Source organism: Asterias amurensis, chromosome 7 (assembly GCF_032118995.1).
Source record: "Asterias amurensis chromosome 7, ASM3211899v1".
Taxonomy (NCBI): domain Eukaryota; kingdom Metazoa; phylum Echinodermata; class Asteroidea; order Forcipulatida; family Asteriidae; genus Asterias; species Asterias amurensis.
Genome location: NC_092654.1, coordinates 19,169,013 through 19,194,273, shown reverse-complemented (window position 1 = coordinate 19,194,273; position 25,261 = coordinate 19,169,013). Strand labels below are relative to the sequence as shown.

At 39.5% G+C, this 25,261-nt stretch overlaps 2 protein-coding genes across 3 annotated transcripts in view; one reads left to right on the top strand and one right to left on the bottom strand.

The window, feature by feature from the left end:
* The window catches only part of LOC139939945 (uncharacterized), a 46,816-nt gene extending 26,132 nt beyond the window's left edge, over positions 1 to 20,684 (top strand). For both annotated transcript variants that reach the window (XM_071936113.1, XM_071936114.1), the window contains exons 3-12: positions 9,931 to 10,102; positions 10,598 to 10,798; positions 11,567 to 11,690; positions 12,405 to 12,508; positions 12,661 to 12,818; positions 13,276 to 13,446; positions 13,858 to 13,988; positions 14,537 to 14,643; positions 15,615 to 15,784; positions 16,553 to 20,684. In XM_071936113.1, the coding sequence (XP_071792214.1) occupies positions 9,931 to 10,102; positions 10,598 to 10,798; positions 11,567 to 11,690; positions 12,405 to 12,508; positions 12,661 to 12,818; positions 13,276 to 13,446; positions 13,858 to 13,988; positions 14,537 to 14,643; positions 15,615 to 15,784; positions 16,553 to 16,580 (1,366 nt within the window). In that variant the 3' untranslated portion in view covers positions 16,581 to 20,684. The remainder of the gene's footprint in view (positions 1 to 9,930; positions 10,103 to 10,597; positions 10,799 to 11,566; positions 11,691 to 12,404; positions 12,509 to 12,660; positions 12,819 to 13,275; positions 13,447 to 13,857; positions 13,989 to 14,536; positions 14,644 to 15,614; positions 15,785 to 16,552) is intronic.
* Positions 20,685 to 23,159: 2,475 nt separating this feature from the next.
* On the bottom strand, positions 23,160 to 25,261 carry LOC139939588 (probable G-protein coupled receptor 21). Its single transcript, XM_071935600.1, has one exon. The coding sequence runs from the start codon at positions 24,881 to 24,883 to the stop codon at positions 23,828 to 23,830; it is 1,056 nt and encodes a 351-aa protein (XP_071791701.1). The 5' UTR covers positions 24,884 to 25,261; the 3' UTR covers positions 23,160 to 23,827.

The window sequence follows — 25,261 nt, the reverse complement described above, 5'->3', positions numbered from 1 at the left end:
GCCAGTAACACCACAACTGACTCTGTCCAGCTTGGGATTGAACCACCCACTGGACCACTGGCCAGAGTCCAGTAGTTTTAGCATTGGGCCAGTAACACCACAACTGGCCCTGTCCAGCTTGGGATTGAACCACCCACTGGACCACTGGCCAGAGTCCAGTAGTTTTTAGCATTGGGCCAGTAACACCACAACTGGCCCTGTCCAGCTTGGGATTGAACCACCCACTGGACCACTGGCCAGAGTCCAGTAGTTTTAGCATTGGGCCAGTAACACCACAACTGACCCTGGGCCAGAACCCCACAACTGACTCTGTCCAGCTTGGGATTGAACCACCCACTGGACCACTGGCCAGAGTCCAGTAGTTTTAGCATTGGGCCAGTAACACCAGAACTGACCCTGGGCCAGAACCCCACAACTGACTCTGTCCAGCTTGGGATTGAACCCCCCACTGGACCACTGGCCAGAGTTGAGTAGTTTTCAGCATTGGGCCAGTAACTGATAACACCACAACTGACCAGTTTACCACTCTGGGGACAAGATTTCAAAATCCTGTGAGACAAAGGTGTTACCGTTTTCCCTCATGACTACGCACAGCTTGCCCGAACCATGGGACATAGAAACGGTCTCTATAGTCGGGGGGTCTGAGGAATTCAAATTTAACCTGGAACTTGTGACTAAGCAAGTCATTGAACCAGACATAATTATTCAAATCGAAAATTGGAAAATTAAAAAAAAAAAGCCCCTGAGTATACAGTGGTTGTCAGTCACACATTGTGTTTGTGGGGCTAAATTTTGGTTGTTGAGCAATAGGACTTCAGAAATGTTGTAAATTATAATGGGGGACTGTTTGGGGACACACGACGGAATTAGAACCAGCATTAAAATGCATTGTTCTGAAAAATATGCGCATGCTCAGAACTGCGTGTACAAGGTAAATTTTGGTTTGCTGCCACCTAGTGTCCTGAATTCTCCCATATTGTAAGAATTCTTCAAAGACTTCTATCTTTTGAAATGAAGAAATAAGAAGAAAAAAAAGACCTTAAAATAAAATCCGGGACTGCAACAACAGACTCAGTGAGTGGAAGAAGTCGAGTAGAGCAAGGATGCTAAGCTCCAAGTAGAGTGAAAGGCTTCCTTGCCAGGACATCAAATTTTGTCCTTGTGTTATGACAGAACAGCGACTGGTATCCCATGAAATCTGGTCTCCCTTGGGAAATGCGCTTTCAGCTATTTTTAGGTTGTTAATGTCTCGAAACAAAAATAGTCAGCAGATAAAGTGCATTCGAGATTTTGAGTGTGGATCGTCGGCGAAACTGCGATTAACAAAAGGAAGTGTTCTTTGAAGATTATCGAAAGACGCGGCAGGTTTGCGGGGCGGGCGAAAAAATTATATTGTTGTGATTGTTACACCTCGATGCGCAGCGAGGCAGAAACGATTTAGATTTAGCCGTCGTAAGGTTTTACTTTGGAGTCCGATTAAGGAGTAGTCTGTTTGGGAAAAGGAGACCACAGCTTATTTGAGCTGTATACCTTTTGCTATTTGATCTCGAAACAGTTTGGAGAGAGCTTATCGAATAACATTGTGAATTTTCCAAATGAATTTTAAAGAAAAATTGCCTGATGTATAAACCGGTTGAAAGACATGAGTCTCAATTCTATTTATCTTGTATTAAATTAAAATCAAGGGAGTCTTCGAAATGGAGCAGAAATTATTTTGTGTTCATCTATGTAACAATTAACGTAATGTAGGATTTGAAACTTTGAATGGTTGGAGTACAATCAAGTGAGGTTTGCGCATAGAGATATATATAAGAACTAGAGGGTGCACTATACGCGACCTGCCATGCACGCAGGTGGCCATTTTCTAAGTTGACAAAACTGGCATCTCACAGCGTGTGTTTGTGCGGCCATTTTGTAAGTTAAAAAAAAACAGCATCGCGTAGCGTTCAGTAAACACAAACTCCAATGTGTGTTTCATATTCAACGCGCGCACAGAATGGCGGGCGCGTGTCTCCTTGCGGTCCCGTTGCGTTTGTGCAACAAGCATCACCAGTGCACCCTCCAGTTCTTATATGACTCTGTGGGTTTGCGGTAGCACCATGTTTAAAGTTTACACAGAATTAATCTCTTTTGAGTGGTGTTGTTGGTTCTGAGAAGACTTTGTGATTGACAACTTTCTGTCTTTTCAGTTATACACTGCATAACAGCATATAATCATAATGTTTTTTTTAGTTCTGCTGAATTTTTTTTTTTCTTCAGTAATCTTCTAAGAAATTATTTTAGCCACTAGACAATACACGATGCCTTAGCCGAAGCTAAAACTGAAGCTGTGTTTTTTTTAAAGGAACACGTTGCCCTGGATCGGTCGAATTGGTCGAATTGGTCGATGAAAAGCGTTTTTAACCCTTTGTTATGAAATGCATGGTTAGAAAGATGTTTTGAAAGTAGAAACCAATGATCCACACAGGTATTACTTGAAATTGCATGGTTTTCCTTTTAGCTCGTCGACTAACATGGTGGGCCATTTATGGAATGGCCGACCGTGTTAGTTTTATAACAAACGGTTACAATCGCTTTTCAAAGACCAACTCGTCCTATCCAAGGCAACTTGTTCCTTTAACATGGGCATTCATTGTGGATTTATATGCAAGGACGGAGTAACCACAGACAAGAATGTGACCAAATATCTTTACTGCTTCCCTTTCGTTATCTGTAATCCCGCATTCTGAAAACAGCTTAAATGTTACTTTTTAGGAAGTGCCGCATAGTAAAAGAATGTCCTTGCTGGGCGGATTTCTCTTTTTGTTTTGACCCCCCCCCCTTGCCATTCCAACTGCAGGAAACAAAACAGCAGAGTAGATTTAGGATTGTTGTCATCTCACACAGTTTCAAAAGCAAAAACTGATTCGGCCAATATTTCTTGGGCTCGGCGGTATTGAGGGTGAAATTCTTGGAGGGATTGAGTGAGATTTTGGTAAGGCCTCTTGTTGCTTAACAATTGATGTTGATTTTAAATCTGTGCGGACTGGCGCTGTGTGGCGCTGAATCAGATGTCATGGGAGATATGTCTTGAAATCTGGATAGACCGAACTCTGCCAGGTTACATGAACAATACGAAAAAGGGAGTTCATGATTGTGTGTTATACATTTGTGTGTGAGATGTGGTTCATTGTGTGTAGGTTGTATATGGCAAAAAAAAAAGAACCAAAAACATGTTTAGCGTCCTGTTTTTTGGAAAAGGAAGGAGGAATGCTATTTTCTTTTTAAAAAGAGCCCAACACATTTTTAAAGACAACCGGCTGGACATTTTTCAAAAAGATATATTTTTTTTGTCAGATCCTTAAATTGTATCCTTATTTGGTTTTGTAAAACAAGAAAGAAAAAGGAGGCAGCCTCTTAAAAGGAAGCAGGTGGGGACGCTAAACATATTTAAAAGTAATTTGGCCTATTACTTGGATACACTTTATTAATGCAAAAGTTCAGACTCGACCACCGTTGTGACGATCGTGACCCTCCTTGGAGACCATCGAGAGGCGGGTTAAGATCCTTTAACGAAATAAGCCAAATCTTGCAAGAACTTGGGTGAGCCCAACTGGTGCTAATAGCCCTGAAATTGTTCCAGCCATGCCGCTTAGCTCCTTAATGAGCTCTTAATGGCGAGCTGTTGTTGGGCAATAAGGTGGGGTCTCGGCACCCTTTTATCAGGGACAAAAGATGCAGCAAGGGTTGGCAAGTTTGCTAATAAGATGCTCCCCCCTATTCAAGATCAGGAGCTTACCTCTAGGGGTCTGCGATGTCGTTGGGAAACAGCATCCCCATCTTCTTCATCTCTACGGGGGCAAGAGAGTAAATAGTCAACAAGGAATGATAAAAGGAGAGGACGATCCATTCAAAGGAGTAATACCCTTGTTTTTCCTGCAAGGGATATTTCCCACAAGTCTGCAAACAGCGCTCCTGTGTGTGTGGAGGAATGGCTTATCTCTGTTGTGTATGTAACTGCACGTTTTATTCTGGACAATCTGACTCACGGAAGAACTTTAAAACATATTCTCGGTAGGGCAGATCCAGCTTGAGGGCTGATGTAGGATTGGTTGTCTTCTTTTGTTGTCGATACCGTTTCCCAATTTGATAACCCAGGCCCTGCAATGTCATCTTTGAGAGGGCAAGGCCATTTTGATTTAAAAAAGGCCACGTCATTGGTTAATCTTAAAGTTTATGGTAAACTTTTGAAGGGGCACAAGGCCAAGACTGGGGCAACGGAGGCCATGGACTCCTTGAAATTCCCGGCCTGTAAACCAGACTTGGTTTCCTATTCCATGGCTCTGCTTGCCGCAGAATGCTGTGCCTACGGTCGCCATTCTCTGCTTACAGTATTTACTACCAAATGTCCGTGCTAGCGGTGTAACCTAAAGAAACTGGACATGTTTGGTAGTTGTCAAAGACCAGTATTCTCACGTGGTGTATCCTAACATTTGCATACAAAAACAGATTTGTGAAAATTTGAACTCAATTGGTCATCGAAGGTGCAGGAGAAGAAAAAAAAACACCCTTGTTGCACACACTTTCAGATGCCTGAAAGTTTATTTTGCTTACAATTTTTTTAAAGTAATTACCAATAGTGTCTAGTGCCTTTAATAAGATTAAAGTGGTACATACACAAGCTGCCATCCTTATTAAGACGAATAACGACCCCATCTCTACTCTAGACCATGTATTATATAACTGTACATGGAATTCAAATCAACAACAAAAGACTTTCCCCATACAATGTTTTAAAAATTGTTCTTTAACTTGTCTCCATTTTAATAACTGCTTTCATCTCTGATTTACAAGACAATTTTCTGCCTTATTAGAGATCAGACGTGAAGGTTTTAAGTCACATCATCAACTCTGCGCTGCAGACTTGTTTTTCAGAAAGTTAAAGTAACCAATGGTGAAAAAAACGTTGTTTGGGGATACATGTTTACAAGTTCTACTGATATAAACCAGATGAGCTCATTATTACCCAATTACTGTACATCGTTAGTAGGCCGGGAGACACCAGACCAAGGAGTATAAGATCGTCATTCTAGAGACCGAAGAAGAAAAAGAGGAGGAAAAAAATGCTTCTCAGTTAAGCTGACAGATGACCCTGATGTAGAAGATCGTTCAGAAGTCTGAACAAAACAGACCTCCATGGTCTGATCAGGCTTGTACTATAACCAGTCTGGCACCCTCTACTGCATTCAAAAGTTTGTCACAGGACACAAAAAAAGAGAGGGAAAAAGGTAGAACTGTGTACCATTAACTAGACAAGAGGCTCCTCTCGAATAGCCTTGAGCCAGAGGGGGGAAAAAGCACCCAGCCCTACCCTCACCCTAGACAGGTAGCGGGACTATAGGTCAAACCCCCAGAGAGTCTGCTTGGTAAACTGTTGGCAGGGGCTAGGTGGCTTGTCATCAGGAGGTGTTAAAATCCGGAGGGAAGCTCTTTCCCCTGGTTGTTTGAGTTGGCTTGCTACACACAAGAGACGCTGAGCCTAATTGCAAATAGTGTCCTATTAACATTCAGTGGCTTTTGTTTGCATTTGGTACCCGATGTACATGTGCACTTTTTTTCTTCTGCGCTTCCTTGTTGGCCGAATACGGAACAGCATTGCAAGAAGATTTTTCCTTTTGTCAACGTCTTCAAATAACATTATGTCTTGCATGGTCTTACAGACACTTCCAAGATTACTCACTACATTCGCCATGGGAATCACAAAACTGGTTTCAGGAAAGATTCTTTTGTGACTTGACACGTTAGGATTTGCTGAGAAAAACCTTAACATTTCACAACATGAAGATAACTTAGAAGCCTTGATTCCTTATTATTGTGATGGACAGTGTAGGGCGAGTTTTAATGCCTGAACTTTTGTATGATTTATTTTGCTGTTGGTTCTAGTGTGGTTTCTGGTGGTGGGTTCGAGTCCCGGTCTTGACACTTGTGTCAAGCAACCATTAACTGTGTGTTGTTTAACGTCCGTTCTAAAAACCCAGTTACATTTATCCCTAAGAGAAGGGGTTTGCCATGGTTTTTCTTGCAGTGGCTGTTTAAAATAAGACAGCACCTTGTAAAAAATTATTAGTACTTAGTGCTTTGAGACTCTTGTACATTTGTAGATATACATAAAGTGTTGTATAAAAAATAGTCAATACTTCTGTGGGAAAACTCTTTCCCAACTGAGTTCATCACCTCAGATAATCTTCTTCTTTTTCTGGAAAAGTCGATCCGGCATGCAGTTTTTAGATGCATGGATGGATATTTTTATTTGCCTTGGCTTTTGAATCATTGCTCATCCTGTTTTCTTAGTCAATGGTGACATGGCCGTAATCATCCCTGAAAAACACAAAAAGGTCCGCCAGGAGGGATATGGGCAGAGTAGGGCATTAGACGTATTGCCGATGGTCAAACTAAGATTTTGTTTCGTGGGGGGGGGGGGGGGGGGGGTGGGGATGAAAGCAACCAAATATCCAGCCCGTAGCTTGCAAACAAACAGAAAATCCTCCAACTCGGCGATTGAATCATTCGAAGGACAATCACGGATCTCCTCACAATTGTATACTCTTTGAATCACAGCCCCAACTTTTCCCCCCGTCCGTCTCCCGACTCTTCTTTGGTCTCGGTGTCTTTTAAACCCTTTCCATTTTCTAATACCACCACCACAAAAAAAGGGTCCACACCTATTCAAATTGGAAGACCATTCAGCTTCCAACTCTAGCAATTACTGATGAAATGTGTAAGCAGGGGGCTCTGCTGGTTTCTACGTATTGTCCTCGCGCACAAAAGGACAGGCTACATTCCTCGAAGTTTGCTAGGGGGATAGAATCTGTCCGGCAAACAAAAGGGCCTTGGCTCTTCAGTTGAACAGAAGATCAGAGTGGACTGGCTAGTACGGTCATCAGATATTAGCTAGTGAACGGTCACTGAACTCTAGTTGGACTCTGCATCTAGCCTTTGGTTGTGTACTTGTGTGCATCCGGGAAAGTAAAGTCTTAGGAGTTTGGTATCAACCAAGCTAGGATAAACTTTTTTTTTACGGTACACACAGAGGAAAGAAACTACTTACCTCCGGTTGATTGAACATTGGGAGATGTGATTCAGCCATGGAAATCAGGGTTTTATTGGTTTGCAATGATCTCTTATGCGAGGTAGAAGGATCATTAGATTGATTCAGATAGGATTAAATGGTTTAATCTTTTCAATCAGGGACGGTCTTTACTCTTCTCTCATGGGAACTCTTTAGGGGTAGGTAATGACTTGATGGCTACACGTAAACAGCCACAACAAGAAGGTCTGGGATCAAAATACATTCTATTTATAAAAGACAAAGTGTTAGTAAATAAGAGATTTTCACATGGTGTGTTATTGGAAACCTCTTTTAGTTATGCCTTGTGTTTTTGAACATTTGAATACATACATGTACACAGTTTGACCACTGCCTTGAATTTGTACATGTGTGTATTTATCAACAACTTTTAAATTTTGAGTTTCCTCTGCAGTCTTTAATAAAGTGCCTTCACGGAGGCAAAAGTGCCTTCACAGAGGCAACGAAGGCGATTGCCTCCATGCCCCCTGGTCAATGCCTTGGTGCCCTTAAAACGCTCCAGTAGAAGTTGACAATTTCCTCATATTGGTGTAGGGAGTCCTTTTCCAAGGAGAAAATGCCTTACTGTCCTTTCCTTTTTCAAAAACAAAAAAACGAAGCATGCAGGCATGTAGTGCTGCTGCTGCTCTCAAGTTCAACTGAAAACCGTCTTAAAAACTGGGGCAAGATGGTTACAAACATTGAGCATTGCTCCCTGGTGAAGACACTCAGAGACAGCAAAATCTCAATTTACTCAGTTGGTTTACCAGGTTGTTTGGTTAGCCCACTAGAACACAATCATACTAGTGTCTTATTTGCTCTCCTCTTCTATCGCCCCAAGACCTCGAGATTTCAGGGGGTCGGAACAGAGGGAAGACTAGGGGAAGAAGGGAGTCTGTTTTTTTTGTGAAGGAGGTGATGGGTGAAGGCCGGAGGTGTTGAGATGGTCATAATAAAGATCATTTTGGGGAGGGATTGTTAATTATGACTGCCCGCTATGCCAACACAATTGCGCAGTGGGTGGACACCAGTTATGCTCCGGGGCTTCTTGATATTAAGAAAGAATGACGTAGGTGTTTTTCTTTTGTCCTCTTTGTTTGTCTGTCTCTAAAGTAACACTGAAGAGTCTCAGAGAGAAATCAGGGCTAAGCAGCCTATTACTTTGGGGAAATTGTTGACATGAATAAAAACACAATCCAAAATGGGTTTTTTGTGTCTCTGACAACAATTTTTCTTCATGAAAAACAATACAAATAAGCGTGAACCATTATTATGATATATTGGTAAGGAATTGGAACCAAGGATACCTCATAGGTGATTTTATATTCACTGTAGCTAACAATCTGAGAAAACCTGTTAACAGGGGTGCTTGCTAAAGGTATATGAACCAGAAACACGTGGTTAAAACCCCTACTCTTACACTTTCCAGTAGTGTCCTGCGAGTTCTTTTACATGCACTGCCAATTCTTCTACATGAGACCTACGGCTTAATGTCCCATCTGGTATACACAGATCTATCTTGCTCACAGACACTAGTGCCATGACCAGGAGTCGAACCCACACTCTGCCGATCAGAAACACTAGCGCTCGAGTGCTGGGCCCAATTTCATGGCTCTGCTTACCGCCGAATTCTGCGCTTACGAACACGATTCCCCGCTTACATGCAAGCGCCTAATTTTTGCGCTAGCCTTGTAAGCGTGGAATGCCTAGTAACGTGGAGTACACATGCGCAGAAGCCAAAATTCGCCGCTGACCCGTGAAATAGGCTTGCCGTAAGCACAGAATTCCCTGCTTCCGTAAGCACCGATTCTGTGCTTACGGTAAGCAGAGCCATGAATTTGGGCCCAGTGCTCTTAATCGTTTGGCCAGGGCACGCCATGATCCCTCCTCTAGAATTAAAGCATGGTTAAAGTGAGCTTCATGGATGTAAATTATTGTTTACCTCCACGATGATCCATTCCGGAGATGCACCAACGTCTTAATAAGATGATTATCAATAAACACATCCTAAACCATGTTAAATCCCATTGTAATGATGGTGGACATCCCTACTGAGATAAGAACCTGAAGTGATGACAAACCAGGAAGTTATTCAATCAGGAAGTAATCAACTGGTTGTTTTGAAGAAGAATTAAATTAAACTCTTGGTGTTCAGAAGAGTACATTGAATCATTTCAACGTTTACATTATTAAAAATACTCTCTACATGTGAAAGGCACCAGTATGTCTCCTAATGGAGCCACTGTTTTCAATTGTTTGGTCCCTAGCTTCGGACTGCCATTTTTCTCTTTTCTAGATAAAGATGTTTACATATTAATTTTTGGTTTTTACCCATACACCGATGTGTGTTAGCACTGTATACTCAGTACTTGTCCCGAGTCCTGTGAAAAAAATGTCACAGGCACGTTACTCGGGTGGGATTTCACAGGACTCGGGAAAGTACTGAGTATACAGTGCTAACACACATCGGTGTATGGGTAAAAACCAAAATTAATATTCTTTATCCCCGTTGCAAAGATGTTTAGATGTTTAGAATTTTGGTGTTTCAATTAATTTTGTTGTTTCTTTTGTTTAAATTTGTTGTTTTCTTGCTTAATTATTGTTGTGTGCAGTTATTTATTTATTGTACAAGTTGCGTTGTTTTGGTCAAATATTAATAGTAATTGCCATAATCATGGGTAACCTCTTTTTTATACAAGGACACAACATGACTCAACAGGTAAATGTTGAGTAACTCTTTGCAGATCTTGTATTTGAAAAACTCAAGCACTTTTAGACTTTGTGATCTAACTCACTGAGCGTTTCTCTCTATTACTCTCCTACAGATTGGAGCACACTATTGAGTTACAGCATAAAGAGTTACTGAGACTCAGGCGGAATGGACAACTCACTGTCGGTGGTGATAGCAACAGGACGAGTCGATCAACGAGTCCCACACCCCCATCCCCGAGGTCCTTTGAGTCATCACTGATGCAACGACGTCATTCCAGTCACCTTGTAAGAATATTTTAGATTCATTTCATTTCATTTCATTTATTCTGGTTGTGAAGAGAATGACTCTCAGAAAATGAAATTAATATTTCAATAGATGTTACATTTGCATCAGGGATAAAGAATGTTAATTTTTGGTTTAACCTTATACACCGTTGTGTGTTAGCACTGTATACTCAGTACTTTCCTGAGTTCTGTGAAAAAAACCAAAGGCATATTACTCAGGTTGGATTTAAACCCACTACGTTTGCAATTTTAGAGCAGTGTTACACTAACTAGACCACCAAGATTGCCAGGTAGCTAGAGGCAGTTCTAATCCTATGTTTCAGCAACAATTTAATAGATGTTAAATTTGCATCGGGGATAAAGAATATCAATTTTGGTTATAATCATAATCACTGTACTAGCCAGGGACCCAATGGAGAGAAGATGACCAAGGAAGTTTCAGTGTCAGTTTTAGAGGCCAAGTTTGAAAATGTAATTTGATCTCTTATCCCACAGGCGCTGTCTCGTTCAACGTCAATATGCAGCCAGTGTTCCTCCCTTTCCTCCTCACCGCGATTGGAACGAGCCGCCCTCAACCAATCCAAAGTGTCCACAGAGTCACATGACTCTGGAACACATCACCATTTAGAGCTTCTGCCCAATCAGTACGTTGTGACGGCTGAGGTTCATCGGACGTCATCAGCGTGCAGTAGTGAGGTACGTAGGTGTTGAGTATGGGATTGCAATTATGACTTTATTGTTTTCACAAAGTTCATGCACAAACAAAGCAAACAAAACAATGAATATATTCAGACGTGGATTCAGGAAGTTTATTAGGAAGGTGTCTCCCCACACCCAAAACACACACACACACTCACACGCCGGCATGTTTGTAAATTCCATTCCCTGGTTCAGATGTTTTTTAGCGACGCCCCGATTGGTTTTGTACCTACATGTAAAACAAACTGAGGACTGTCCCAAATATGTAATTTTACCGAATCTCTTTTGTGTTTATACTCACACACTTAGTTCTATGTTGCATACACTCTGTGGACATTCCTTTTTTCTGTGAACTTAAGGAAACAGTGACAACAGTTAAACAACACACAGCTTTTTGTTCAAGTCATCACTCTGTGGACATTCCTTTGCTCTGTATACCTTAGGAAAATCAGCTCTTCAACAGTGTTAAAAAAACAGTGTTAAAAACACTGTTTTGACACTACAAAGTGTGGACATGAGAACAAGAGGTCCACATAATAAAAGGACTTGAAACACTGTGTGGACTTACAGTTAGTCACACAGTGAAAGGACAATTTTACAATTTTACTTTGCTTGTTTTGTGTATAGGACGAAGGAATGTTCACAAAGTGAAAAGACAGTACAAGTTTAAGCATTTCAAAACATTTTGTGACAGTTCATTGTGAACACTCTATTTCACTCATTGTTCAATTAAAACCACCTTTGCTTGGTCTGTTTCGTTTTAAGGATGCTCAAAGTTATCAGAAGTCACCAGAAACGAAAAGGAAGACGGTGGAGACATTTTCCAAGGAGGTGCAGTGTTCGAGTCTCTCCGATGAAAACCGAGAATTAGAGAAAAAACATCAAGACGGTAAGTTGGAATTGAAAAGAATCTTCTTCAACTAGCATTGCTTTATTATTTCAATTTTGGGGGTGAACAAAGACAAAATTACTATAAGTGGATTTGAACATGTGACCTCCAGGTTTGTTTGACAGTGTTCTAACAAGTGAACTATTTAGCCCTTGGTTGGCGTTCTCACTATTTTGCCAACATGTCAGGTATAATGGCCAGTTTGAAATACAACCTATGAAGTGGCATTTATTGTAAGGGGATAACCTTGGGATGGCGTAGTGGTATCTTTCTTTGCCTTCCGCCTCTAGGACATAGGTTCGAATCCCACCAGGGGCACTATGTTGATTAGGTTTTCAGTCCCTACCCAACTGTGTTGGGTTTCCCTGGATTATTTGTCTTGGTTTTTACTCCCACACCTATAGCTGAAATTGCCTTCATTGTCTGCTCTTTATTGTCTGCTCTTTATTGGGTTCTTGGCTAGTATATGATTACCTTTGCTTTTCTTAGAGCCCTTGGCTTCACAACCATAATAAATAATCTGAAATAAAAAAGGGGAACTTGGCCCGGGCACTTTTTATTCTGGTTTGTTTTTTCCTTGTATGGAAAATTTGTTGTACACAAATATAAAAGTCTTGAGATGGATTTGAAAAGGTTTTTAGAATAAGCTTTTTGAGAATATGATGTCTTGCATTTCTTTTAATAACGGTATTATAATGACTCTTCTATTTGCAGTATGTGATGCCAGAGAAAGACTTGAAGACAGTCTCCAGAAAGCCAGGAAGGAGATCGAAGATCTGAAAACCCGACTCTACATCTCAGAAGATATTAGAGAAGAGGTAGGTCACCATGCAGAATATATCCATATATATACATTAAGGAGCTGCCCAATCTATCAGCTGTAGCAATTTTTCCTTTGTTCAACCCTCAAATCATGATAAATGAGAATAAAACTTTACTGACACTTTCTTCTTTGACTTTTTGCCGTCAGCATCAAAGCATGACTTGTGATCTGAGTATCGAGAATGAGGTCAAGGGAGGCTGGACGGAAACATCGAGAACGGACACCGACAGCCGATCAGAAACATCCATTAATCTACCCTTACTGAGTCCACGTGATCATGGCAACCAGTGTTGGCAGGGCAACGGGTGAGTAGTAACTTTCATTCTTGTCCTCATGATGTCATTGTCTGTTAAAGGCACCGGTCACCTTTGGTAATTGTCAAAGACCAGTCTTCCCACTTGGTGTATTTCAACATATGCATCAAATAATAAACCTGTGAAAATTTTGACTCAAGTAGTCATTAAAGTTGCAAGAAAATAATGAAAGAAAAATCACCCTTGTTGCACAAATGTGTGTGCTTTTAGATGCCTAAAGAAAAGACTTCAGTCCTGGATTCTTTTAATATTTGAGTGAGTAATTACCTCTTTCTTAAAAACTATATTACTTCACAAGAAGCCTTTCTCACAAAGTTTTATGATAACAAAATCTCTCTATTGCTCGTTACCAAGAAAGATTTATGCTAAGATTTATTGTGATTAACTACAGTGCCATTTAAGAACATTTTATAATTATGTGTCTTTTTGTTTTCCATCTGTGGTAAAGGCTCGTCTCTGAGAATCATTCAAATCCCTACCCTTCACCTCCACATCCACCAGTTCAACAGCACTTTGTATCAGGGTGTCTGTGTATACCTTGCCAAAAGCAGATGCAAGAGGGCGCCAGGCAGAATGCACCATCTCAGGGACAGACTGTAATCCGTGGTGGAAATCACAGGTGAGAAACAGATTGTTGTGGTTTGTTTGGTGGAGGGGAAAGAAAGAAGGCTAATCGCTTCTCTTTATTATGGTTAACCTGAGTGTAATAAGTTACCGGGTGCTTGTTAGATTTCCATTTCCCTCCAATGCATCCAAACTCCCACATGGGGATATAAACACCAAGCTTGCAGCACCTAATCTCTCTCATACAAACGTTGGATTAATGAATTGCACATATCAAGAATTGACTGTTCAGTAACTAGACGACAATACTTATTCTAGTCATTGTGAAAATCAGCGGTTAGCTTGGTAGGATTCAAACCCACAACCTGATGGTTGCAAGTCCTGAAGTCTAACCACTGCACCACAGTGAGGCAAAATATCTGAATTGGTTTTTGAATGACAGGTTATTTTCTTGTGTCTTCCGTAGATTCACAGTCCACATCGACGATCGAGTAGCAACAAAGGGTGACAGAGTTGGTCTGATCCGTTACATAGGGCATCTAGAAAGCACAAACTCATCTCATACGGTGTACGCAGGCTTAGAGCTTGAAGCACCAGGTTTGTTGATTTCATTCCTCTCTCTTGTTCTCTGATTCTGAGATAAACTCAAATTTCACCCTAAAATAAAGTCTTATTAATCTACTAGAGAATCTTGCGTCGGATATTGTAAATATTGTTGAACTCCCTTGCAGTTTACTTGTCTTGTAAAACTTGTAATAATGTCTTTAAAAAAAAAAATTCTTAACTGGTTTGGTAAAAATAACTGAAACTGGTTTTATAAAAAGCTCTAATACTGGTTTTATAAAAAGCTCTAATACTGGTTTTATAAAATGCTCTAAAACTGATTTTAGAATAATTTTCTTAAAATGGTTTTATAAATAGCTCTAAATTTGATTGAAGAAAAAGCTATAAAACTGGTCTAGAAAAAACTAATTTCAAACAAGAAGCTAAAATTGGTGTTATAAGAAGCTATACAACTGGTTTTATAAAAAGCTTTTTTATAAAATACTAAACTGGTTTTATAAAACAATATATCGTTAGAAAATCACTTGGTTTTAAGATTCTGCACATCCTCATTAATATATAATTTCTTTTGTTATTTCCAGCTGGTCGTCATGATGGTTTCATCAATGGCAAACGCTATTTTTGGTGTCATCGAAACCATGGTCTTTTTGTGCCTTTGCAAGATATCGTTGCCATCGTTAATAAGAAGGTAAATGTAGGATTCAAGCTGTCTCTAGCCACTGGGCTAGCTCGGTGGTCTAGTCATTTGATATCTGCTCTAGCATGGCAAGGGTTGTGAGTTCAAATACCACCTAAGTGATTCACCTGTGAATTTCACCTTGGAGCCTGTCTTTAAAATTGGTCATCTGCATGGGTTGTTTACGGTGTCACAGCTGTGCACAGAACAAACAAGCCGTGCATAAAGTTGTAAAGTAGACAATAGACCGATCCATTAGGCTCCGCCCATGGCACGCGTGTGAGCAAGAACACAGGAGCTTTCTCCAATGCCATTCTGCACAACTCTGACGCGCGAGCCAACCATACACGTACATGTACGCATGTCGGACCTTAATTTGTTGGACTTTTGGTTCCGTAATGGGTTGATATTGGTCAATACCTAATGGGGCGGGGCTTACTGAATCAGTCTATTCTTCATAGCAAAATTTAATGTTGTGTCTGGCTGTTTACCTTTTTCCCGCTGAGCAATATTTTTTCTGTGCTAACAATGTTTGTGTCCTTATGAAATTTTGCCCTGGTGCAAGAATTTACGTGTATCTTTGTGCTGTGTTTTTTTTTTTTTTTTTTTTTTTTTGTAGGAACTTTTACTTTGTCTTCTCTATTTTATAGATTGTATTGTTGTTGCAAAACTAGAACAAACCCCATACCTCTTAAATGAATATTAAAATAACGACAAGAGTTATTTGTTTAATATTTTGCGATATTGTCTGTATTTTCTTTTACCGTTTACCTTTTACCGTTACCGTTTGAAGTAGCAACAAAATAAGTTAGGTGAATTAAATAAGTGCCATCTATGTAACAGATTTAGCATGACTGTTTAGGTTGGTTAAATACACCACATGTCATTAAAATATGAAGTATAAAGTAGTGTTGATAAAGAAACTAAAATGTGCTAGTGTCATATTTGATTTCTTACCCTTTTTGCATATTTTGAAATTTCAGGCTACCAAGAGACCGAACACAGTGGATGTAAGTCGTCAACGAGAGCCTCGTGGTCACAGTAAACATCAACAAGGCGGTCGCCCAGTAGATCTCAAACATAAATCAGGGACCCGGACTTCATCGGGAAAGAAACTCATATCAGCAGACAGTACCAGTCTAAAACAGAGCAGGTAAGAAGAGAGATGGAATCTACGTGTATAGACCAATCGGACGAAACGAAATTGGTAGCGCCCTCTATTGAAAAAACAACAACAACTGCGGTATCTTTGTGCATAATCTATGCATTAAAGACACTGCAGCAAATGGCGCGTGGTGCTCAACACTTGCAGCCTGGTGCGCATCCGGATAGGTGTGTAGGAATAAGGGATAGCTTGAGGTCTTTACTGGCTCCTCTTATAATTTGTTTTTCGTGGTGGTTTTACAGTTGTATTTTCTGTATTATGTGTTGCTTTTAAAAGGGACACGTTGCCTTGGATTGGTCGAGCTTGAAATCGTTTGTCATAAATTGCATAAGGTTTGAAAGATGTTTTAAAAGTAGAATACAATGATCCACAAAAATATGCTTTGAAATTGTGTGCTTTTACTTTGGGAAACTAACGCAGTCGGCAATTTTATGGAGTCAAAAACTTGACTCCGCAAAATGGCGTGCCGTGTTAGTTCACAACGTATAAGGAAAACCATGCAACTTCGAGGCATATTTGTGTGGATTATTGTATTCTACTTTTAAAACATCTTTCTAACCATATGCATTTCATAACAAACGGTTTCAAACGCTTTTCAAAGACCAACTCGCCTGATCCAAGGCAACGTGTTCCCTTAAACCTAACTGTATCGTGTTGAGGCCTAGCACAAGGTGCTATATGAATATATGAATACCTTTTTATTTATTTATTTATTCATTATTAATATACATAAAATAAATATTTTTGGCTTTACAGTAGTCTACCAGCTCCTTCCATTACATGATCCTTATTGATGATTCTTTTGCAACAACTCCAAGATGTTCAGCTGCATCAAGCCTCTGAGGCCTCAAGTTTCATCAATTCTGTATCGATCTTTACTTGTGTTACAAACTCCACCTGTCCTGCTTGACGTGGCAATACTTGGATAACTTGGGAAGAATTTAATAGATAGGTAAGAATGGTTCACCACTGAAGTGAGAAGCGTTACTATCTTCGTTTGGTCGAAGGCCCAAATCAGTTAGTGCCCATTCACAGTTATCGACATTTCCACAAGTGTACAAACCGTGGCAGTAAGGGAGGGGGTTAGCTTTGATGTAACACATGAACAAAAAAGTATGGAATGCAACTTTTTGCAGTTTTTGGAAACTGGGCTTTGGGGCTTATTGTTAAGTTGTCTTCAGTGTTCAATAGTATTTTTTTTTATGATAGACTTACAGACCTGTGTTCTGAACCCTTCATACTGATCTAGGATCTTAGCTTAAATTTAGTTTTATCACCTTTGCATGCACATCATATTCTCTCTTTTTTTTGACTGGTGATCTGCAATCTAATGATCACAAACGCTGCACGTTTTCACCTGGTTGGTCTTAAGGTATGCTTGTTTTGTTAAGTATTTTTTATTCATCTTCACAATTGGGCCCAATTTCATAAAGCATGTAAGCATATAACTTGTTCAGCACAGAAATATATTGCTTAGCATAAACAGTTTACCAGTAAAAAAACCCATACATTTTACATTGCTGTGACTGATACCCCACTCAATTCATATTCAGCAAAAATGTTTGCTAAGCAGAATTAACTGTTTAACAGCTTCATGAAATTGAACTCTGGCGATAATAATAATAGTACTCAACCCTGAGCCTTTTACTTGCTTTCCAAAGTGGGAATTTTTTCAATAACCATTATGCAGAGAGCTATTTTTAAGTTTTGAGACCCATTGATGTGATAGCATCTTGTGTGGTTTGACAAGTTGTTCGGTGCAATCTGCAGCAAACCATGCCAGAAAAAAAGTGGAGGCAAAAACCTCTTATTATTAAAGGCAGTGGACACTATTGGTAATTGTCAAAGACTAGCCTTCACAGTTGGTGTATCTCAACATATGCATAAAATAACAACCTGTGAAAATTTGAGCTCAATCGTTCATCGAAGTTGCAAGATAATAATGAAAGAAAAATAACCCTTGTCACACGAAGTTGTGTGGGTTTAGATGGTTGATTTCGAGACCTCAAGTTCTAAATCTGAGGTCTCGAAATCAAATTCGTGGAAAATTACTTCTTTCTCAAAAACTATGGCACTTCAGAGGGAGCCGTTTCTCACAATGTTTTATACCATCAACCTCTCCCCATTACTCGTCACCAAGAAAGGTTTTATGCCAATAACTATTTTGAGTAATTACCAACAGTGTCCACTGGCTTTAAAAGTGAACAGGGTTATTTTGTGTACATTGTACAACACATGGACCTACAGATTGTCATCGTTTAATGAGGGATGCAACAGTTAAGTTCTGCGAATGCGATACAAATGTTGTCTTCACAAATTCACAACAAATAATTCGCAGCAGTTGAGCTGAGCTGTGCTCAACTTTTACGAATATTCGCAATGAATACAGAGTTGTGACGTCAAATTCACGTCAAATTCTCATCGCACTCGCATTCGCAGGAAGTATGAACCAGGCTTTATGGTTACATATCTTTGGTGATTATCATTACTAAATGTATACCTTCCCTACAAACGACACAGGTGCTATGGCTGGGACCTATTAAGGTTTAAAAACCCTTACACTTGGACAACACAGTATCTTGAGTCCGGTGTACTGTACTAAGCGCCCACAACTCTCCATTAACATCAACAGTTATTGATTTAAAAATTATAAGAAAAAAAGAAGCATACCTTGGGACTGCCTGTCTTTGACTTAGTATGGAGTAAAGCTACCTACTGCAATTATCTTATCTGTATATTTGCGACGAAAAGAGTTGTACATTTATTTTACTGTTGTCATTGTTGCCGGACACTTATTATGACATTTTCCTTGAAGGATGTTCTGTCAGCACAATGTTGTTGTTTATTTGTTTTCTATGTTTACTGTTTTATAGAATGTTTCAAAACAAATCTCAGGTTTGGTGTATAAATTATAATGTTGTCAGATTTTATCAGCTATGCAAAAAAAAGTCATACTTTTATGAAAGAGACTTAGCTTTGGTGGATATCTTCAACAATGAATTCAATTTTATCTCTCTGAATATTTCAAAACATTTCTAATAAAGGCTAAGAAAGTTTGGCTGAAACTTTTCAAACTTATATTATGAAGTAAATATTTTTACTTAAATTCAAAATAAGTTTATGCAATTAACAAACATATATTTAGAGTTGTCCAAAAGTTATTTTGATTGAATGCTACCAGTTGTTGTTTATATGATATCTGCACTGCAGTCCTCTAGTATACGCCTCTCTTAATACTTATGCATGACGTCATAATTCTTATCCAAAATGAGGCTATGGGCGCACTTCCCCCATCACTTGCAGTGGCTGCGCCCATCGCCTCGTTTTGAGTTAGCATTGTGACGTATCTCGTGCATAAATATTAAGAGAGGCGTATACATGCCCAAATTCAATCTCTAAATCTCGTTCTGTTTGGTTCACCTTATATGCACACCATAGTTCAATCTCTTAGTTTCATTTGGTGTGGTGGTTCACCCAAATTCAATCTCTTAAGTTTATCTTGGTGTTTTGGTGCACCTAATAGGGTCTATGTACTTTTTGTAGGACAAAAAAACACAATGTCCACAGAATTACACAACACTTGCACAGTTTGAAGATCATGATAGTAGAAAGCTTCTCTGAAAATATTACTTGCCGAGGTGCTGTAGTTTTTGAGAAATGAGTATAACAATGTCATGGAAATAATTTTCGTCTGAGTGATCATGAGACAACAATTATTTTAACATGTAAAAACGTATTTTCATGACATTGTTTTACTCATTTCTCAAAAACTACAGCACCTCAGCAACTAATATTTTAAGGTATGATTTCTAGATCAAACGGTGCAAGTTTAATGTAAATCTGTGGACATTGTGTTTTGTGTTACAAAAAGTACACAAATCCTTTAAATGCACATCCAAATTCAATCTCTAAAGTTTCTTTGGGTGTGGTGGTTTTTGCCTTACATGCACACCCAAATTAAATCTCTAAGTTTCTTTCAATTTGGCGGTTTGCCTATACTCACCCAAATTCAGTCTTTATGCTTGCTTCCTTCAGTGTCGTCGTCGTTCGCCTTAAGTTGTATGCACACCAAAGTTCGCTCTGTAGTGTTTTTCCTCGGTGTTCTTTTCCCCTCAATATTTTCACAAGCTTTCAAACCATACGCTTACAAGGTGGGCTGGGGTACAGTATATATTTATTTCTATTTAACTATTGATTGTTATTATTATTATTTGTTTATTTATTTATTTACCTCGGGGGTTATGGAAAGTAGTTCTCTCTGATTGTTTGTGATAATGATGAACCAACCATTACAGTACCTTGATTTAAAAGTTCCTGCAACATGTTAATATTTTAATCGGATATTATTTTATGTTTTTCTTCTGGAATAACCCGGAAAATTGAAGAAAGGGTGTCTCTTTGTGTGTATTGAAATATATCAGTATATATTAAGTATTACTTAAGTTAACATTCTGTTGTTTTAAATGGAATTGTTGCTTTGTTCAAAAACAGCAACATGCCTCATGAATATTCATGGGTTTTGTCTTTTCTGTGTATATTTTGGAAAAAATAATTATGTATAAAATGTTCGAGGCTAATTGTTTTTTTTTTTTTTTGTTTTTTTTTCATTTTGTGTAAATTGATTAACAACTGGATTTATGCTATTATTACTGATATGGAAATATCAAGTGATAAAATACAAATGAAAATCAATAGTTTGTATTTATGTATATTTTGCAAGTAAACACAAAATCGCAATTTTCTTACTATCACTGTAGTGAATTTGAACACCCATTAATGGTGTAATTGAAATATTCTGGAGTGTTGGGTTGTATTTGGAATGTATATTTATACATATTTTGTGTAATATCATCTAGTGTAATTGTTTTTGTAAACATTGAGGGAGACAATAAAGGATGTTTTTTATATTAAATAATTTAATTGTTAAAAGTGTGGTTATTTATCAGTTTATGTTGGTTAAGATTGTGGACTGGAAATCAACAGTTATTTCTTTATTTGGATGGATTCGTAAATTATCCGGGGCAATTTCATAAAGCTGTTCATTAGAAAACACAGCTTAAAGACACTGGACACTAATGGCAATTGTCAAACACTAGTCTTCTCACTTGTTGTATCTCAACATATACATAAAATAACAAACCTGTGAAAATTTGAGCGCAATCGGTCGTCGAAGTTGTGAGATAATAATGAAGAAAAAAAACACCCTTGTCACACAAAGTTGTGTGCTTTCAGATGTTTGATTTCGAGAACTCAAATTCTAAATCTGAGGTCTCGAAACCAAAATCGTGGAAAATTACGTTATTTCAGAGGGAGCCGTTTCTCACAATGTTTTATACTATCAACCTCACCCCATTACTCGTTACCAAGTAAGGTTTTATGCTAATAATTATTTTGAGTATTTACCAATAGTGTTCACTGCCTATAAATTGCTTTCCTCAGCAGATAATGATTGGGGCACTATAGTTGTAATGGAATGTTGGTTGGTTATCCAGTTCTGCTCAGCAACATCTATAGCAGCATTGTTTTACTATGTGAAGCTGTATACATCATTAAATACCAGACAGTCTCAAGTTAGTTAAAGAACCAGGGGTGGATTTCACAAAGAGTTTTAACTCTTTGTGAAAAGACTAGTCTTCTCTCGAGTTAGGACCGGTTACTCGTCCTAACTTAGGACTATCCATGCAATTTGTATATCTCCTAGGACTAGTCCTAAGTTGTCCTAACTCTTTGTGAAATCGACCCCAGGATTTGAACTCGAAGTATCATCTTTGATGCTCAGAAGTTTCTGATATTCCTAAACATCTGCTTCTCAATAATTCGACAAGATGTGGGAATGAATCCGGCATGATATTATTCCTACTTTAGTCTGGTGTCCGTTTTTTTGGCCCTTGGACAAATTTGAAAAGCCTGAAAAGGCTTTTATACTTTAAACATGTTGCAACTTTTCTCTAAGGACCAATTATCATGCCTGGGATGGAAAGCAAACCAGTTGGCTTTTGTGAAATTTCAGCTCGATTTTCAGTGCAGAGTTTACGGGGAAAACAATGAATGAATTTGTCTTGTAGTTTTTAAGTCAAAGTAAATCGGCTCTCTCTGTCGTCACGTGACCGCCCTTGCAGCGAACGTTTCGCAGGAGTGCTCAAGTCAACTGATGCGAATTTGTGACGTCAAAATTTGTATCATTCGCATTCGCGGACCGGTGTCAGATGCAATTGTGTCCGCCATGCAATACTGTCCGCTCCGGACCCTTTTGCATATGCAATCGTGTCCGGGGCTATGCAAAAACCGTCCGGCGGACATGTACATGCCTGTGCGTGCGAGAAGCGAGAGTGCGTGCACTGAACCTACGTATATGCAGCATGAATATTCACTTATATTTTGATTGCAGTGAATACCCAACGGCCGAACATTTTTCATGTTATTCATGACTTGCACTTAGCTTGTAAAAAAATGAAAATGGCGAACACGGTGTTCCCATAGAGTTATATATAAGAACTAGAGGGCGCACTGGTGATGCTTCTTGCACAAACACGACGGGACCGCAAGATGACAAGCGCGATGCTGTTTGTTCAACTTACAAATAGAAAATGGCCGCCTGCTCGCATACCGGGGCGCGTATATAGGCCAGTGCGCGCTCTAGTTCTTATATATAACTCTATGGGTGTTCCGTTGACCAAGGGCGTTTAATTTACTGCAAGGACGGTTTTGCACGGGGCGGACACAGCTGCATATGCAAATGTGTCCGGGCGGACACAATTGCATTATGCAGCAGCGTCCGGGCGGACACGATTGCATATGCAAAACCGTCCGGCGAACATTATTGCATATGCAATAATGTCCTCCGCATAGTATTGCATAGAGGACATAATTGCATGCGACACCGCAGTACACCGGTACTGAGAGGGCATAAATGTTCACATACAACGATATTGAATAAATTACAGATAGTAAACGTGTGTTTCGGTTAAATTCACAAAGAACGAAGAGTGCGTGGTTTGATTAATGTAGTAGGGCCTGTGCACTCTTCAAATTGCACTGATTAACTGCGGGGGAAAACGCTCGCCGCCTCGGCTTTAGAATAACTACTGCTCCGAATTTATTTCTGGCATACTTCTCATTATCTTCGCATAAAATAAAGGAAATCGTGTTTCCTATCAATAATCTATCAACTGAAGTTTCTTTAAAGCAGACATGCAAATGCTTGCTACTTAAGTCTGACTTCCGATTTGCCCTGTTGGAAAAAATCTGAATTTGTTTCGTTAAAATAGCCTTAAATTAATGACTTTTTACACGATTAAAGCCTACACCATTAGTGTATAAACACTGTTGTATTACTTTACAAACCGATCAAAGTTCCCTCAAAGGTTTATTTTATTGTTTTTGTAACATGCATGATATTCTTCATACTTTAGTATGATTTCTGATATCGTTGCCCTTGGAAAAATCTGACAGATTGGGATTGAATAGCGCAAAATGTCAGTAACAACAAATCTTGTTACACAAATGTTTGTGCTTTCAGATGCCTGAGAGATTAGGCCTTAGGACTTTCTCAGAGTCAATAACCTCCTTCTCAAAACTACTTTAGTAGAGAAAGTAGTAATCTCACAATTCTATACATTTTCAACAGCTAGCTCTCCATTGCTTATACCAAGAAAGTTTTCATGCTAACAGGGCCCATATGTATTTTGAGTTATTACCAAACGTGTCCAGTGCCTTGATGGCAAACCCAAAAGTTTATAGATACAATAATACCATTTATGGCAACACCTCGTGAAAGATTCACCTCTTTCTATTGCACCAGTTAAATATAGACGAAGAAAATATGAAACATTGATCTCAAAACGGTTACTAAGCGGTTAAATGACATAAAACTTGTTTGAATATCATATCTCATAGGCCCATACGTTTATTTATGTTACAATACTTTTTGCAAATATCAACATTTTTATGTACCACACACAAAGATCCTTGTCAATGGAACGGCGAATAAATAGTAATATCCAACATTATTAGATGGTTATTCTGTTGCAGTCAATACGGAATATCATCCCCAGGACGGTTGTTTTCTTCAACTTGCCCGTTGTCCACATTTTGAGGTCTCAGCTCTACCGTTTGGCGGCGCGTCTTATCCCGTCTACACTTTGCCAAGAGGCGCTCGCCAATCTGCTTTGCGGCATCCCGAAACTGTTTGTTCATACAGCTGTATATGAGAAAGTTCCACCAACTATTGGACAGCGATAACCAGGTGACGGCAAACTCAACCTCAGGAGCCGCATTCTCTTTCTTGATGAACTTGTAAAAGTCCAGGCACAGAGTGGGAATCCATGCACAGTTGAAGGCGAGGGTAACAGCAAGGCACATCCGTACGGCCTTCATGTCCGCCCGTGCAACGAAGCTCCACCTTTGCGGTCTCTGTCGATTGGCGGACTCTACTGCGGCACGTCCCTGAGCTGCGATGCGCTTGGAGTGGCGATGAGCCACTCGGAAAAGTTGCCCGTATATCAGCACCATGATCAGATCCCCGTTTATTATCCACCACATGATCAATATAAACAAGGACAGGGGAAAACTTGGATCTTCAAAAGAAGGCTCACAGAAAAATGTAGCATGGTTGTACTTCATAACGTCCGTAAGTAAAGTAGTTACCAAGATAATACCAGAAATGGCGACCCATGCGACACACACTGTTATGATTGCTCGTTTGCGTGTAATGAGAGCCTCGTACCTTAGTGGTATGGTTATGGCAACGAAGCGATCCACACTTATATTGACCAAGAAGAAGACGCTAAGCAGCAACCCAACTGCGAATACTGACCCTGTTGTTCGGCACAAGGCATCGCTAAACGGGAACCCGTCATAACCAGAAGGCAGGGTGCTGGTGAACGCCAAAGCACCCACGAGGATATCAGCCAAGGCGAGGGACACAATGAAAACTCGTGCGGGCTCTGAGCCGATCCGTGCCCGTCCAACTACGACTATATTCAGGGTGTTGGCGATGACGATTGCTAAACCATTAGAAGCGATGAATATCGTCCGGAAAACAACCACTGCTGTGTTTGGAGGTTGAGCTTCACTTGAAGAATTCATCACTGGGAGAATTACTTAACCTTGGAAGTATTTTCAAAAGTCAAATCACGGCTTTGTCATTCGCCGAAAAGAACTTCCTAAACGAGTCTCTAATCCGTGTAGTAACCAATAATGTGTAGGTCTATACAAATCATCACAATCTTAACACATTTGACCGACTGACTTGCCTTACATGCTTTATAGTAAGTCAACAGCAAACCACTTATGCATACACGGATTAATTTGTTCAAAATCAGTTCGCATCAATCAACGGTATTCTAGAGAGACGAATACACATTCACTCCCGACACTTTCGAATCAGTAAATAAGCAGTGCGATTTCAGAGCGACGTTGTTGCAGTTTCTCCCGCCTTTTTTCCCCTCGTGTGTAATTGATAAA